Source organism: Myotis davidii, unplaced genomic scaffold (assembly GCF_000327345.1).
Source record: "Myotis davidii unplaced genomic scaffold, ASM32734v1 scaffold130, whole genome shotgun sequence".
NCBI classification, from domain to species: Eukaryota; Metazoa; Chordata; class Mammalia; order Chiroptera; family Vespertilionidae; genus Myotis; species Myotis davidii.
Window position 1 is genome coordinate 5,846,772 of NW_006285040.1, and position 16,821 is coordinate 5,863,592.

General features: G+C 52.8%; 1 protein-coding gene across 1 annotated transcript in view; it reads left to right on the forward strand.

Annotated features, from left to right (window-relative positions):
* The window catches only part of MCC (mutated in colorectal cancers), a 234,993-nt gene that overhangs the window by 209,747 nt on the left and 8,425 nt on the right, over nucleotides 1-16,821 (forward strand). Inside the window, exons 13-15 of the mRNA XM_006755280.2 lie at nucleotides 7,896-8,130; nucleotides 11,641-11,847; nucleotides 14,740-14,840. Of these exons, the coding sequence (XP_006755343.1) occupies nucleotides 7,896-8,130; nucleotides 11,641-11,847; nucleotides 14,740-14,840 (543 nt within the window). The remainder of the gene's footprint in view (nucleotides 1-7,895; nucleotides 8,131-11,640; nucleotides 11,848-14,739; nucleotides 14,841-16,821) is intronic.

Here is a 16,821-nt window from a genome sequence, read left to right on the forward strand (position 1 = left end):
CTACCCAATTCATTTTTCCTGAAAGGCCATTATTATTAACTGGGAATTAGTAAATCATTCATGTTTTATGGCAGTATATGCTTCTGAAATTTTAGGAAATCACAGAAGTTAAAGAAGAAAAGACCTGCCCTAACCGGTTTGGCTCAGTGGATAGAGCATTGGTCTGCGGACTCAAGGGTCCCAGGTTCGATTCCAATCAAGGGCATGTACCTTGGTTGAGGGCACATCCCCAGTAGGAGGTGTGCCAGAGGCAGCTGATAAATGTTTCTCTCTCATTGATGTTTCTAACTCTCTATCCCTCTCCCTTCCTCTCTGTAAAAAATCAGATTTATATATATAACACACACACACACACACACAAAACCCAGTGTGTATTTGCAGATTAAGTGACTAGAACCACATACGGATAGATTGACTCTCAAGAGCTAAAGGAGAAATACTGATGTCTCCTTGGGGCCTGAGAGCAATTCACTGTGTCCGTCTCTCTTTCCCACGGCAGGACACAGTCATCTGCCCAGGTGCATCCATTTACCTGTCCTGGCCCCGGTGCCTCAGGAAAGGGGACATCCCCGACGAGGCACTTGGCCAGGCGCCCACAGACACAAGAGACTCATTTTCTCTCAACCCCACCAACAATTGTCTTATTCAGTGAAGCACAGATTATAATTTATTTTTTTCTAAAAACCAGATTCTTCTGTCTGAACTCGGAAAGCAGATGATGTTCTTAATGGCTTTTCCAGATGTGTGCAATCCATAATTTCCGTGTTCATTTAGAATAGAAGTTCATTCCATCAAAGGACAGAGGACTTCAGCTCAGATTTCACTCCGTTCTTCCTAAAAGTTCACTCTCCCACACCCACCCAAATCAGAGCAGCTCCGAGTGGATATAGAAGAACCACACACAGGGCTGTCATGTGCACCTACATTCTCAGGTCACGGCACAACTAGACTACTTTGTGCTGAACATGGGCTCACGCCACCAAGCCCTTCCATGGAATAATTCATTTTGTTTGTAAATCTTGCCACTCTGGTCCAGACACCCTCCCATGTCCAGTTTATGGAAGAAAGAAAGAAAATGGGCTTTCTGGGGTGGGGCTTTATGTGGCTCCGTTCATCCCCATTCCCCCACCGTAACCACTGGCGTAGAGAATTCCAATCAGAGTATCCATCAGCTGCTCCTCAGGGTCTCGGGAAAGAAATGCTGAGTGCCAGGCCCCGGTGCCTTGCCTGGCAGCACACGGACAGCTCCTGATGGTAAGAGGGTCGTGGTTTTGGAAAGAAGCAGAAGAGTAGCGACCAGCAAGGAGACTAAAACGTGGTAACCCCCGACCAGCATGGCTCAGTGGTTGAGCGTTGAAATACAAACCAGGAGGTCATGGTTTGATTCCCAGTTGGGGCATATGCCCAGGTTTGCGGGCTCAATCCCCAGTAGGGGGTGTGCAGGAGGCAACTGATCAATGATTCTCATCATTGATGCTTCTCTCTCTCTCCCTCTCCCTTCCTGAAATCAATAAAAATACATATATATTTTTTTTTAAAGTGGCAGCTAGCCCATCAGTTGACTGTTGGCAGGAACCCAGGGACACTGCTGTTTTACTCTTGAAAAGAGCCCTGGCCTCATCCGAAGGTGTAATCATCTTAATGGACAGTAACTAGGTAATGCTGGTTGCCTGGAGCACTTTGTCAACATTATCACAGCAGAGCGGCAAATGGACTAAGCTGTTGGAAATGGGAATTCTTAAACCCTCCCTTTCTGTCAAGCGTCACAATTTCAGTTCATTTGGTAGAAGCACAGTCATCTATCTCAATCTGCAAAAGGACGTGTGCCTAAGACAGAATAAGCCCAGCAAGTCTCTTGCTGAGACTGGAATTGAGTCCCTTTTGTCCCCTATCAGGTGGGGACCATGGTGTGAGAATGGGGATTGCAGCCTTGTGGTGAGCTCTGGGCACTGCCAAGGAGCCAGGATGCCGCCTGGCTGACCACACTGAGCAAATCCCGAAACTGGAATGGAGGCCAGAGGAGCTCAGGATGCCCAGCCCTCGCCCTCTAAGCGCGTCTTGATTAAGATAAAGGCTCCTTGGGGACGGGAGTCATGGCCGCTGAAAGGATGAAGGGACTGAAACAGCCTCCCGGTTAGGACAGGCCCTTGCCGCCGTCAGCAGCAAGCTGCAGGGAGTAAGAGTCGGGCCAGACCCGGCGGCTGTAACCATCATCTTTCCGTGTCTCTGAAAAACATCTAAGTCTCAGGAGAGTTCATTGTAAGCCGTGGAGTTCACTCTTGCAGGTGTTGGGAAATCCTAGAGTCCGCTCAGGCCCATTCCCCACCACGCCTGCGTGGTGCACGGGCCTCGGGCTCAGACACCTGCTCAGTCACTTACCTGTTGGGTCCTATGAAAACTAGGCAGAGGCCTGAAATGCGCTTTTTTTTTAAGACCTAACTTCCTGATTTCAAAAGAATTAAATGCGCATTGTAAAAAATAAAACCAGGCATTACATAAAATTCTTCATGCAAGGACCCTCACTGGAAAGAATACTGCAGACAGTTTGGGGTATATGCCCACAGATGGTCCATTTTTTTTATTAGTTAAGACCCTTCGTTGCCGGTGACAGAAAGGACTGAAATAGCTTGAACAAAAGGGGATCTTGCTGGAAGGATATCGGATCTCCACACAGGAGCCGCATCCCGGGGTGAAGGCAGAGAGGCCCTGGGCACAGCCAGGCCAGCCCACACCCAGCCTGCCTGGCCCCCTTCGCCCCCTGCTGCGGGCAGGAAACCAGCACACCACCTGCCTTTGTGCACGAGGCTGACTGGTTTCACTGGTGTGAACGTAAGAAAATCCTGGGGAGGGACATCTTACCCAGCTGGGCTTAAGGGCCTGCCCCGGTCACCTGTGGCCCCGGTTGTTCCCACAGGAGCCACGTGGGTGGAGAAGAGAAGGGGTAGGTCCAAAAAGAAGGGAGAAGGTATGCACTCAGCAGGCCAGAACGTGGCATCTTTAAAAGTGTGACACTTACCTCATTTTCAGCCTGATGAGGGTCCTGTCACCTGGACTCCCTTGAAACTTGCTTTTTCCCCTTCACATTATGTTTTTAGACATCTTTCCACGAGCCCTTGGTCAGCCACTGCAGTTTTCCTTGGGGCGGCAGTCACCGTGTATTTAAACAGCCTCCGCCTGGTGCACAGCCATACAGGTTTTTCACTGATGGGACGCTGCTGCCGCCGCCACCCTTGTCCTTGGGCCGCCCCTCTAGTGCTGTTGCTGTGGGACCAGGTCTAAGAAGCAGGATGTGCTGGCTCAAAAATGATTGACGTTGCAAATGGCCAATAGCCCTCTGCGCGTGGTCAGTTACTCTGCAGCCAGGGCCTGAGAGGGCCTGTCCCCCTCACCCTGCCTAACACTGGGGCCCACCCTTTTTTTTTCAATTGGGCTAATTTGTAGGCAAAACAATACCCTTGATACTTTAATTTTTATCAATTATTAGTGATTTGAAAATCGTTTATAATGTTTCATCTCCCTAATGCCAGGGACATTGTTAGCAACAGTACAGCTGTCAGGACGCACAGTGTCTATCCTGGTGTGTTCCCAGGGACCGAATCGGGAATAGGGTTTCTGTTTTACAGATGCCTGGCTTCCAGCACCATTATAATGGCATCTTTTAAAATGCCTGCAAAAATGCAGACTCTGTCTCCTCAGTGTCTCGGTTTCTCCCGCCGTGTCTCCTTTCTGGCACCCGGCGGTTTTTGAGGACTTTGGTTATCTGGCAGCAGATTTTCCCACGCCTGCATTTTGTTCTGTAATTTTCCCTCATTTAACCTCCACTTCTCTTCCTAGAGAGTTCTGATAACCATTCGAGGGCAGTAGAGACCTCAGAAGTTTGGATGGTGTTTAGTGCTTTTAGTCCTTCGTGACCAAGAATTGTCACGAGAGAGGGATAGAGAGACAGAGAGGCAACCTTCTTCTCGGAGGACCAGAGCCACTTAGGCGTGGCTGACGTGGCCAAGCGTCACGTGGGCCAACCCCTCCCTCCTAACAGTCTAAGTCAGTGGTTCTCAACCTTCCTAATGCCGCGACCCTTTAATACAGTTCCTCATGTTGTGGTGACCCCACCAACCATAACATTATTTTCGTTGCTACTTCATAACTGTAATTTTGCTACTGTTATGAATCATTATGTAAATATCTGATATGGAGGATGTATTTTCATTGTTACAAATTGAACATAATTAAAGCATAGTGATTAATCACAAAAACAATATGTAATTATATATGTGTTTTCCAATGGTCTTAGGCGACCCCTGTGAAAGGGTCGTTTGACCCCCCAAAGGGGTCGCGACCCACAGATTGAGAACCGCTGGTCTAAGTGTTTAGCAAAACAGAAGGCCAGTCTCATGGCACTTTCCTTCTTTCCACAAGCTGCTCCTCACCGAGGGCCAGTAAATGACAAAACTTCAGGAAAATTACATCCCTGGTTTTCAAGGCAAAGGAAACACCCTTCTAGCTTTTTCCCAAGACAAGCTGAGGAAGCTCCAAAAAATGATTTTTCTTCTTAAAAGCAGGCAAGGGGGTTGTCTTGAGCACAAGGATGAGACACGGTGGAGAAGGGCAGAGAGGAGCATTGGATCAGCGGGCTCGAGTCCACCTGCACCCACGTCCTGCTTTGGCCAGGCAGGCAGAGGGCGGTGTCCCGGGCCTGGGCAGTGCAGGCTGCCCCGGCTGCAGGCGCCTGGGTGCAGTGCCCGACACAGAGCAAAGCCAGCCTGAGAGGGCTCAAGCAGAGCGTCACGGAAAGGACACCCCACGTGATCTGGCCCAGCTCCTTGCGAAACAAGAGCAAAACACAACACTGTGCAGCTCCCCATCCTGCAGCGGGCTGGGTCTTCGTCTGCAGCCCTCTCCACAGTCCCTCTCGGAGATCACGTACCGCCTCCCACCCTGCAAAGTGATTTATTCACTCTTGACTACTGAGCTCACCCAGCGTTCCAGGCGGAGTTAATGGATGACTTAACCCTTGCCCAGCGCCGGCACGAGCCCTCGGGAGACCGCAGCGCCTTTGTCTGCAGGAGGCCAGAGAAAAGGCCAGTGGCTTCCCTCCCATCATCGTCATGATCACATTCCGCAGCGGAACATTAAGGGCACAAAGCAGGATTGTAATTAACCTCGCCTGGTCTGCTCCCTCTGGTGTCCTGGAAGGGAGAGAGGGGAGCTGGAGGGGTGCGGGGCCGGGGCACTTATCTTGAAATTCAACTTTCCCCTGGTAAAAGCATTGTAAAGCTCTGAGCTTCTGACAGAGGTAGGATCTGTGCAAGAGCTCTTCTGTTTTTTTCTCCTTTCCTTCCTCTCTGAACTCTAAACCCTTAGCAGAGATGGTAAAACAAAAGCCCTACCCTCTCCCCCTTACCCCCCTGGCTGGGGATCAAGCCCCAGGACCCAGAGGGTTCCAGGCCACCCCAAAGCCTGTCAGCCTCTGGCCACCCTCACTCCTGTCCACCCTCGCTCCTGTCTACCCTCGCTCCTGTCCACCCTCGCTCCTGTCCACCCTCACTCCTTATCCACCCTCACTCCTGTCCACCCTCGCTCCTTGTCCACCCTCGCTCCTGTCCACCCTTACTCCTGTCCACACTCCTTGTCCACCCTCACTCCTGTCCACCCTCATTCCTGTCCACCCTCGCTCCTGTCCACCCTCACTCCTGTCCCCAGGTGGGTCTTGGTGGTTTCTCAAATCAGGTCAAGCACTTGCCGCCTTGCTCTCCCTCAGACGGGTTTTCTGGGTAACCTGGCAGGTGTCCGACATCCCTAGTGGGAGTTCCTGGGTCTAGTGTTGGTGCGGGGTCAGGGGGGGACTGTCCCTCCCCCAGAACAAGTGCTCTGACAGCACTCGCTGGCTGTGCCTGCTTCAGGGCCCATGTCCCCTTTCCATAAGCAGGCGACGGGGATTATGAGGCTCCCACTTCACCGCAGCCCAGAGAGCTTGGTGATTTACTCTGGGCCATGAAGCGGGGAGTGGCGGGGGAATGCATTTACTCAGGTCTGTCTGGTGTCAGAGACCTGCTTAGAATCACGGGCACCCACCCAACAGCCCAAGAGTGCAGTTCCTCTCCCTGGAGAATTGGGGAGGGTCCCCTTACCTCACAAGCTAGTGCCGATGCCCTTACCTTCGGGGGAGACCAGTTGTTTCTGGTGTTCATGAGCTCCCTGTCTGAGGAGGAAAGAGTTCTCTGACTTGAAAACCACCCCAAGCCCTAAATGTTCTCTTCCTCTCGTGCACGACCAGCTTGATAACGTGTCTCACGTGAGAGTGGACCAGCCCTGGGTCACACCTAGGTTATGGGAATGTTACATCTGCTGGGTTAGGGCCTCGTCGCACCTGTTCTAGTGTAAGTTGAGGAGGATGGGCCTGAGCTCAGGGCAGCCAACAGCCTGTGGATGTCACTCCTTGCTCCGGGCACAGCTTCTCGCAACAGGATTCTTGGGAGGACAGGGGTGTGGAATGCGAAGGCTGTGGCTGGAGTCCAGTCCCACCAGTTTCTAGCCTTTTGACCAGACAAGCCATTTAATGACTCTGAGCCTATTTCCAAATCTGTAATGACAGAGATGACAATGCCAACCTGGCCTGTTTTGATGGGAGCTTGGGGTGCCTCTTTGCTCTCCTGACATCTTTCCAAAGCCAGTTCCGTGAGGGCCACGGCAAACATGGGCAGGTCCAGTGCAGGTCCCGGGAAAGGGCGGTAGGTGCACACTGGCTCAGGTGCCCAAGGCCTGGCTGGGTGGAGTGGGCCCCATTCTGAGCCATTGGAGCTGCCTGCCTGCTGCTGGCAAAGGCCAGACCCTCTGAGGGCCATCGCCTCGGTTTTCCCAAAGCACTCAGCCTCACGTCTGCAGCCCTTGCCCGGTCACCATGCAGTGTAGTGGCCAAGGGCCCTCTGGACCAGTCTGGGTCCCTGTGGTGGACATTATACTTGGTCATTATTCTGGAGGGATGCTGGGGAGGCCTGGGAGCACGCCGCTTTCTCCGTTGTTGTGGCAATATTACACTCGCTATGGTTTCCATGGTACAAACCTTCACTCTTCACTGTTGCTCCTCCTACGTCTCACCCCGAGAGGACTGCTGTCAGCAGTCAGGGACACGTGTGCACATACATATATGTATGCATACACACACAATCTATGAATCATGCCATAGGTATTCTGTTTTTCAACTTGCTTTGTTCCCTTAACACAATGGTCAGCAAACTCATTAGTCAACAGAATAAATATCAACAGTACAACGATTGAAATTTCTTTTGAGAGCCAAATTTTTTAAATTTAAACTATATAGGTAGGTACATTGTTCTTAACTTAATTAGGGTACTCCAAAGGTATAGGAAGAGCCACACTCAAGGGGCCAAAGAGCCGCATGTGGCTCGCAAGCCTCAGTTTGCCAACCACGGGCCTTAACATATCCCTTTTTTAAGTCCTGTCTACATATTCACCTATATTTATGACTCACGTGTGATTTTTACCCTATTTCCTCACTTAAAACATCTCCACCATTGTCGTAATTACTACTCTAATGTCTACATAATTTCCTCCTTTTTTGCTGGGTACTGACTCACTAAATCCTCTATTCCATGAAATACCTTTGTGTGTATCTCATTGCTTTTGTGGAATTACTTCCTTAGGATTCACTCCTAGGGCCTGCACTGTTGTGCTGAAGGGTACAAATATTTCTTTTATTTTTTACATTCATTTCCTAAAAGGTGGTATCAATTTACTATGCCATGAAGAATGCCTTTCTCCCCCTGGACTGCCACCTAAATATTGTTGGAGAGACGGGGTGTGGAGAAGAGCGAGGAGAAAGGACCTGGTAGCGGTGACTTGGAAATGTGAGGGCTTCTCCTTGTCTGTCTTCTCAGCACGACCAGCTCCACGGCCAGCAGCTGCGACACGGAGTTCACGAAGGAGGACGAGCAGAGGCTGAAGGACTACATCCAGCAGCTCAAGAACGACAGGGCAGCGGTCAAGCTGACCATGCTGGAGCTGGAGAGCATCCACATCGACCCTCTCAGCTACGATGTCAAGCCCCGGGGAGACAGCCAGCGGCTGGACCTCGAGAATGCGGTGCTGATGCAGGAGCTGATGGCCATGAAGGTATGGGGGTCGGGAGAGGGTTCGAGAACTCTGTTCCCGTTTACTCCACGGTCATCGGGAGCAGGAGAGAAAGGCCCCTGAGACAGGTCAGCTGATGATGAGAAGTCAGCCCTTTCCTGCCCAGAAGCCTCTCCCCAGGGGAACCCCAGCGCCTCATTGTAGATACGGACAGTTCCAGTCAGGGGCTGCCTTGGCCGGGGGTGTTCCTGGAGGGGTGAGCCGGCCGCCTCGTTCCCCAGGAGAAGCCACCTCAGACCTCTGCAGCTGGAGCAGCCTCTGAGGCCGAGCAGGGCCAGGCGGAGGGCAGAACTTGGATGAGAGCCGTTTCCTGACACCCTTGTCCCTTGGGTGCCGCGTGGACCCTGCTCGGATCACAACATCCGCCGGCGCGGCTTGCTAGGGCTGCCCAGTTAGTGTTTCCTGGTGGATCTCCGGCAGTGCATCCTGGCTGAGGCGGCGTCTCTGGGGCAGGGGGTGCTTTCCGGGACAGCGGGTGCCCCTCACCGGGAAGTGTTGGTTAAGTGGCCGCCCTTCAGCGGTGCACATTGCTCATTTCCAGCCAGGGGTGCCAGGCACAGCTTCACCCGCTACGTGCTCTCAGGAGGCAGCTCTGGTACGATAAAGATTCAGTCTGGGATGTCTTCCCAGTTCTTGGCACGAGCTTGGAATTTCCTGAGGGACAGGAGCGTCTTGGTTAAGTCATGAGGCGACGTGGAAGGCCCCCAATAGCTTCAGGACGGAGGTGGTCACCCTACGGACCACGCACATGATGAGAGGGTTGACACTTTCAGCCTCTTGACCTCCAGGGGAGGGGAGGAGGGCTGGAGATTGTATGCCATTGTGTGGCCAGTGGTTTAGTCAACCAGATCATGACACCCCGATGAGAACACTGCTACCTGAAAAATAAAATGTGGACACATCATGGACATTTTCTAGAAGAGCAGAAATTATAGAAAGCTTGGAGAGAAGTGCCCCATCAGACCCTGATGGGGGCAGTTGTTGCCAGCGTCTGGCCCAGCCCCCAGCATCAAGTCGGCGCCCCTCCCCGCGTGTCCCAGGGTGTGTGGGAGGACTCGCTCACTGTCCCAGCTCTGTGGCAGAAGATAAGGTTGCATTTCCCCATTTCGTTCCAGATGCGCTGCTGAGAAATGAGTTTCCTGGGGGTTTTACTTGTGTATGACCTTTCATGAACACCTTTTCATTTCCAGTGATTCACTCAGCTCCTTTTCAGACCCACTCCTCTTTCTTTAAATATCCTATCCTCATTACAATTCCTCTTCCTTTATCCCTTTGTTTTAAATATTTATCTTCTAGTTTTTCACTTGTTATTTCTGGTTCTCACAAATGCTGCCTCTGCTTTAACCGGACTCATTTCCACTTTCTCTCTTTGTTTGGGGGGAATGTTCGCATGCTCATCTTTGGTGACGCTGTGTCTGCCGTGGGTCCTCGGGCCCCGGGGGTAAGTGTCCTGGCTGGTGGTTCTGCGCTTAGATGTGTTGGGACCTGCGGGCACGAGAGGTTAGGTTCCTTTGGTTACATTTTCGGCTTAGGATTCCTGTTCCACGTCCACGCCTGGCCCAGTGGTGGTTCTGATTCCTCAGAGGCTTCTCTCTCTCTCCCACCCAGAGCTAGAGCAGCGGCCAGTTCTCCTGCCGCATCTCGGAAAAGGAAACTTCCTCATCTCTGATTCTAGGCCGCCCTCTGAGTCCTGGGGTGTGGGGTCTCAGTCCTGGCTCTGCCCTGCCCCAGAGTGGGTGCTACAAGCCCAGGTCCCGGGCCTCCATCTGGGCTGAGCCTCCGTTGCCAGCACAGCGGCCACCTTACCTTTCCCCGCAGGCGTTTCCTCTCCCATCGCCGGCACCCACCTTCCCTTCTTCCAGGCTTGCCTTCACATTTGTGCTGGATCTGACTGTCCACGTTAGCTCACTGTGCAGAGCTCCCAGGACCTTCAGAATCCTGTGCTTTTGGCAAAAGATTAGAAGGGCTCAGTGTATGAAAACCCGTCATTCTGGTTTTATGTCTCATCTTCAGGAAAGGTTTGGCATCTCCTGTTGGGTAGTTGCTGAGCACATTGGCTTCTCCGTGTCTAATGGCCCCCAGTCCTGAGTATTATAAGCTGTGATGGGTGCCCGCCAGGTTTTCCCCCCAGGGCTGGTGTATCCAGGGCAGCGCACCAGGCGTGAGGCTTGTCACCTCAGGTGAGGGTGACTCCGGGGTGACGAGTCAGTGACCGTGGCGAATCCCTGTCAAGGCAGTGACTTGGCATTGGGAAGACTCCCTTTAAGTAAGGTCATGGAGGCAGCTGGGGAGCCTGGTGGTCATGTGATGGTGGGCACGGGCTAGAGCTTGGTGGCTAGGAGCCTGGGCTCTGAGCAGATGGCCTGGATTCACACGCTGGCCCACAGTTCACCCAGTGGGTGCATTCCCTCTGCGTGCCTCATTGTTCCATCCATAAATGGAGAGACTCATAATACCCACCGGAGGTTGGAAGGATTAAATGACTTATTTTGTATGAACATCTAAAGCAGTGGTTCTCAACTTTCCTAATGCCACGACCCTTTAATACAGTTCCTCCTGTTGTGGTGACCCCCAACCATAAAATTATTTTCGTTGCTACTTCATAACTGTAATTTTGCTACTGTTATGAATTGTAATGTAAATATCTGATATGCAGGATGTATTTTCATTGTTACAAATTGAACATAATTAAAGCACAGTGATTAATCACAACAGGTTGAGAACCGCTGATCTAAACGGTCCGTGTATAACCTCTCTGACCGCTTAGTCTCTTATGAAAAGCACCCCCCTCCAAAGGGGGGTCGCGACCCACAGGTTGAGAACCGCTGATCTAAACGGTGTTGCGTGCTCACCAAATACGGGTGCTTATCATTGTTGTCGGGCTCTTGGTCCCAGCACGGCACTGTCCCATTTCGGAGTCACACTTAATCTCCACAAAAAACTCTACTCTGGGTTCTCTAAGATACTTTGAGACGTTACTCATCAGTAAGTCACCGATGGAGGACTCTTGTTTCTGTTGCTTTCATTTGGGGGCAATATCATTGCCGGGGGCACTCCCTTCCTGTCTGACTCAGGTACAGGGCACCAAGGTTGCCATCAGGGGTGAACTAATATGTGGGTTGGTGCCTTGGAAAATGGCAAAGCAGACCCTACGTTTTGTGGGCGACCCCCTGTATAACCTCTCTGACCGCTTAGTCTCCGCACACTGGAAGATGGGGTCCCACCCAGGCAGGGGGCAGGGATGGCAGCTGTTAGAAAGTTTCTCATGTTGACCAGAATCTGCTTGCCTGGATCTTCTGTTCACTCATCTCAGTTCTGGTCCATAGGGGACAGCGCGGGATTGTCTACAGGGCAGTCCTTCAGGTGCCCTGGGACAGCTGTCATTCTCCTCCCCGCCCTTGTCCCCAGGGCAAGGGAATAGCTACCGGGTCCTTGCTTATAGCCGCAGACCCTCTCACTTGCCTGCCTTCCCCGCGCTGTGTCCATCTGTAGGAGGAGATGGCTGAGCTGAAGGCCCAGCTCTACCTGCTGGAGAAGGAGAAGAAGGCCCTGGAGCTGAAGCTGAGCACGCGGGAGGCCCAGGAGCAGGCCTACCTGGTGCACATCGAGCACCTGAAGTCCGAGGTGGAGGAGCACAAGGAGCAGCGCATGCGGTCCCTCAGCTCCACCAGCAGCGGCGGCAAAGACAAGCCTGGCAAGGTAGGGCCAGAGGGCTCGGGCCCCCCAGGGCTCGGGCTCACTTCCTGCCCCCTTCCCACCACTCACTGCCAGGTATGTGGGCAGGGCCCGGGGCCTCGCTTTCCTTACTGGCGTAGGACCTGCAAGCCCTTCTAGTTACCTAGCGAATGCTGGCTCCTCCTGCCCTCGGTTTGTTTCAGGGCATGTGGGACTGCTGGTCTAAGGAGCGGCGGCTTCTCACAGCCCGCGTGTTGCAGGGGGAGCGGTCGTGCCCCTGGGACAGAAGCCACTTGCTGATGCCATGTGGCCATGAACTGTCACCCCCTAAACAGCTAAGACTTGGGAGCCTGCTGCCCAACGCGCCACAGCTGCACCCTGCTCTCCTCTCCCTCCTCAGGAGCCAGGGCGTCCGTAACGTGGCTCCAGCGGGGCCAGCTCTCCCGGGACCCCAGCTGCCTCAGTCAGTTATCCGTTCATTTGACAAATTGTGACCTGGTCCTGGCCAGGCGCTGGGGGCAATTCCGGGTTTATACCCCAGTGGGGGACACTGTGGAGCAAATAGAGGATCCTAGCACAGTGACAAAATGTCCCAGTGGGAGGATCGCTCCCACGTGTGCTGGGAGGCCGCAGCCCAGATGCGGAATCGGGTTTGGGGGTTCGGGACCAGTTTCCTGAGCTGAGACCCTGTGGAGAGTGGGATGAAGAGGGTTGTGGGGGAAAGCAAGTCCACTCCAGGCGATGGAGTGCCTGGAGGGAAGAGGGACGGACACGCTGGGTCTGCAGACCCAGCCGCTGTGCTCCCCCAAGACAGTGAGGAATCGCTGGAGGGTTTGCCCCGGGGGTGACACAGCGTGGGCTTTGGCAAGGTCACCTGGCTTGCGAGTGCACCCTGCAGCTTCTGCCCCTGTGGGCAGGGCCTGTGCAGTGCTGTTTTATAGAGTAGGCCTGGCTCAGGGAGCTGGTTTCCTGTTCCATGCCTACCCCGTGAAACTCCCTGTGCAACCCTGTTTATTAGCAGTCACCTGGGGACAGAGCCCGAGAGACAGAGCCCCAGTGTGTGAGCTCTCGGGGTGTGGTGGGAACGGCTCTCGGGGGTCCTGCCAGAAGCCCACAGAGCCTTTTCCCCTCCTTCCTGGTATTTATTTTGACTGAGGGAAGCACTGTTTTGTGGAATGGCTTCAAAGTACAGACGTCTCTTTGATGGAAAAGGCCGGATGATTTTTTTTTTAACATTAAGGAGCATATAAAAGTATGTTGTTCAGGTAATGAAGCTAGAGTAAGCTGATTCTCTTGTCCTTCAAATATTGGAACCATTTACAGTTTCAATAAAATCTCCCTTCTGGGCTATTCATTTTCCTTATTTGTTGGTAGATGAAGCAGACTGTCCAGAGCCAGGGTTGGGGAACTGTAAGGAGTCAGAATCAGTCCTTCAGGGTGTCTGAGCCCTACAGACCCAGTGCACCTCCTTAGCGTGGCCTCTGAAGAATCGCAGTGCGAAGGCAGAGACGAAGGGCCTCAAAAGGTGCGGCGGGTCCTACTAACACTTCATTATTGGTCTCTGAATGTGGATTTCGTACGAGTTCTACACATCACAAAATATTTTCTCGGTCTTTTGACATGATTTGAAAACAATTCTTAGGCTGTGGGCCTTATAAAAACAGGTGGCAAGACAGATTTGGGTCCAGGACATCCACTCTTGCTCTGTAGGATAGGGTCCCTGTTGAAAGACTTCCCCCAGACAACAAGCTGGAACCAAGTCTCACCCAAGTTAGGGCGTTAGGTCTTTGCACTTCTTGTCTCTCTGCAACAGATGCTACCGCGCATGTTCTGGGAGAGGCATGGGGCGAGACAAAGCTGTCCCTGTCTTTAGGAGTCTTAGGCAATGTTCACATCAACGGGAGTGGACATACAAAAAGGGAGGCTGCTGCAATCTCCCAGCGCCCATGGCCTGGGGCGGGGCGGGGGACTGGGTCTGCAGGACGGTGAGAGGGAGGGAGAGCCGTGCAGGTGGAGGGCCAGGTAGAGATTGGCGACCCCCTGGGTGTGGTGGCGTTTCTATATCCAAGGGCTGAGGGAGACACAGAGCCCTCCCGTTGTCTGGATTTCCAGCACCAAATTCGCACTTCTGTGCAGCTCTCATCCCAGCACCATGTAACTCTGTTTACATCAGGTAAACGAACACCTACAGCCATCACAGGTGTTTTCTTCTCCAGCCTGGGGTGCTGTAGGTGCTCAGTAAAGGTCTGTTGAGCAAACCATCAGATGAGCAACCTCCCCAGGCCAGTGTCCTGTGCAGCGTGGCTGCGGCTCTGTTAGAGCCCGCGGAGGGTGTGATGCTGTTGGAGGAATAGTGTGACTCTGTAGGATGTGGGAGTTCATTTGGTTTGGAGATGCCAGTGTCCCGGTCAGATCTATCACATGGGAGGGTGCACTCCTGCTTTCCTCCTCCTTTCTGGGTCCCCTAGGGATTACATTGACCTCGCTAAAGCTCCTAACGGTGGAGAAGACTGGTTCTCTCCCCAGGAGAAGTGGGGTTGGGGGAGGATTCTCACCTGCTGTTCCCCACTTGTCTCCATGAGTACGAGAGGCTGGCTCAGTGGTGAAGAGCCCTGATTGGCAGCCCCCGACCTGGGTTGGGATCCTCATTTCTCCCTGTCTTGGCTGGAGACTTGGGGCAGTGTGACCTCGGCCTTCGTTTCCTCCTGGGTAGCATGGGGATCATGATAGCACCTACCTGAGAGTATCACCGTGATGATTAAGTCAGTGCCTGGCTCCCAGGGAGCGCTCAGAGCCCACAGGGAGTGGTCGGCACCCACGGCCAGCCTGCGGAGGTCGGAGGTCACGGCCACCTAGGGTAGAATTGTCACTTCCCATTGGCTCCAGGTCTAACAGGCATGTGCTTGCTGTTCTCAGGAGTGTGCTGACGCTGCCTCCCCAGCTCTCTCACTGGCCGAACTCAGGACCACGTACAGCGACAGTGAGCTGGCTGCAGAGTTCACCAGTGCCATCCGTCGGTAAGCACCCTTCCCAGGACCCCAACAACCACTGATTCTGGGAGCGAAGGTTTACTTCTTCTCTTGCTGCTCAGGCCAGCGTCCGGGATCAGGAAGATGGAGCTTCTGCTATATCACCGTGGGGTTTGGCTTGCAAGTTGGGTTTCCCTTCAGTAATGAAACCTGTCGTCTCTTTAGTGATGGGTCCTCCCTCTGTCCGGTCCTTGCTGGTGAGACGTGGAGAGCCATGTGGGCACCAGACCTTTCAGAGGGGGAGTGACGGGCAAGGGTGCAGGTGTCACCTGCAAATGGAGAATGTCCCTTTCACTGCTTCTTTGTTGTGTTGTTGCCTTGGCTGGAACCTTCGGGACGGTGTTCAGTGGTGACGATGGAAACGGGCATCTTGGCCGTTTGCAGCTTCGGTGGGAATGCTGCCTCCGCAGAGCCGCTCCTTCCCGCCAGCGGCCCCGTCAGTTCAGCTCTGGGCATGTTGGTGATGATCTCTGTCATCTCTCTAGTGCTGTGCAGTCCTCCCGAGGAGAGTTATTATGCGGATTCTAAAAGGCTACTTTGCCTGCTGTATTGACAGTTTCCTCACATCACATTCTCCTTAGAGTTGAGTTTGGTGACTCTCTCTTGGGGTTGGTTCACAAATTCACGTTCTCGGGGCCCCTAGCAGCTCCTTAGGCGGCATCTCTGACCCCGGCCCCTCCCGTCCCGCTGCCAGCACCTGAGGCTAGAGCCCGCGCGGCCCCGCTTTCCCTTGCAGCCTGTGCTGTGGTTTCCTTTTTCGAGAAGAATGAACGTCTTCCTTGCCTTTTCTGTGATTGCTCGTCATCTCTGGTATAGAAAGAACACTCCTTTCTAACACGTTCAGGGATTTTTAAAAAACACATTTCCCATCCTTTCTGGGGTTTGGGATGAGAGGGAAGGAAGGCCACAGGGCACAGCCTGCGGTCCTGACCCAGCCGGGCCGTTTAGTTTACAGCGTGGCCTCCAGGCCGACAGCGGACGGCAGGAAGGCTGCCTCGTGGGAACGTCGTTACCCCCGACTCACTGTGCCTTTCGTCTTTCCTTCCAGCTTACACTCGCCCTGGTTTTACACTGCCAGTGCCTCTGGCCGTGTGGTTCGATTGTAACTGCTTGGGTTGAGGTGGGGAGAGAAGCATCCCGGGAGAACTCTCACCGATTCGACAGCTTCCTGTGCCAGCAGCATGGGGGCAAACCCACTGCCTCTTCCCACTGGGGGCCTGTGCATGTGGTGTCCGTCCCCTAAGCCCCTTCATTTTTTAAATTTTCCAAACCTCAGAGGCGTTTGCGGGCACAGGAGGATGCAGGTTCTGCTGACTCCATGCAGAGATCCCATGTACTCAGTTGGCACAGTGGGTTTCCAATAACCAGCCTTACGTTGGTTAGCATGGACTTCTCATCAGGACCCAGGTGGATGGAGCCAGGGCAGAACCCACAGGGAAAGAGCAGTCACGTGATTGTATGGTAAATAGAGCTCAAAAATGGGAATAATCATTTAATGATTTTATATAATGCAGACACCTGAGGGCTAAGGCTTCGTTATGTTTTTATTGTTAAAAATCAAGTGGAAACTAACACCTTCTTTGAAGGAATTAAACCACTGAGCTAGTGGTTGAAGTCAGTTGAGGGAAACTTCCCAGCATTTTCAGAAACATTTCTCCCTTAAAAAAAGGAATCTGTGGGCCCGGGCATCCAGATTCAAGACGTATCATGCCGTGTTTGAGCATGTTATATGATTCCACTTATTTGCATCTTCCTCTTGACATTTATCCAAAATATTAAATAATAGATTACGATGAATAATTTGGAGGAAATGACAAGGTGCTATGATGTTACAACTCTGAGACATTTGCTTAGGTGGGTGGGCCTCTCGGAGGAGATGACCTTTAAGCTGAGATGAGGAAGAAAAGTAGCTGAATGGAGGAAATACATTCCACGCAGAAGGAAAGAGCTCAGTGTGTTAAGAATTGAT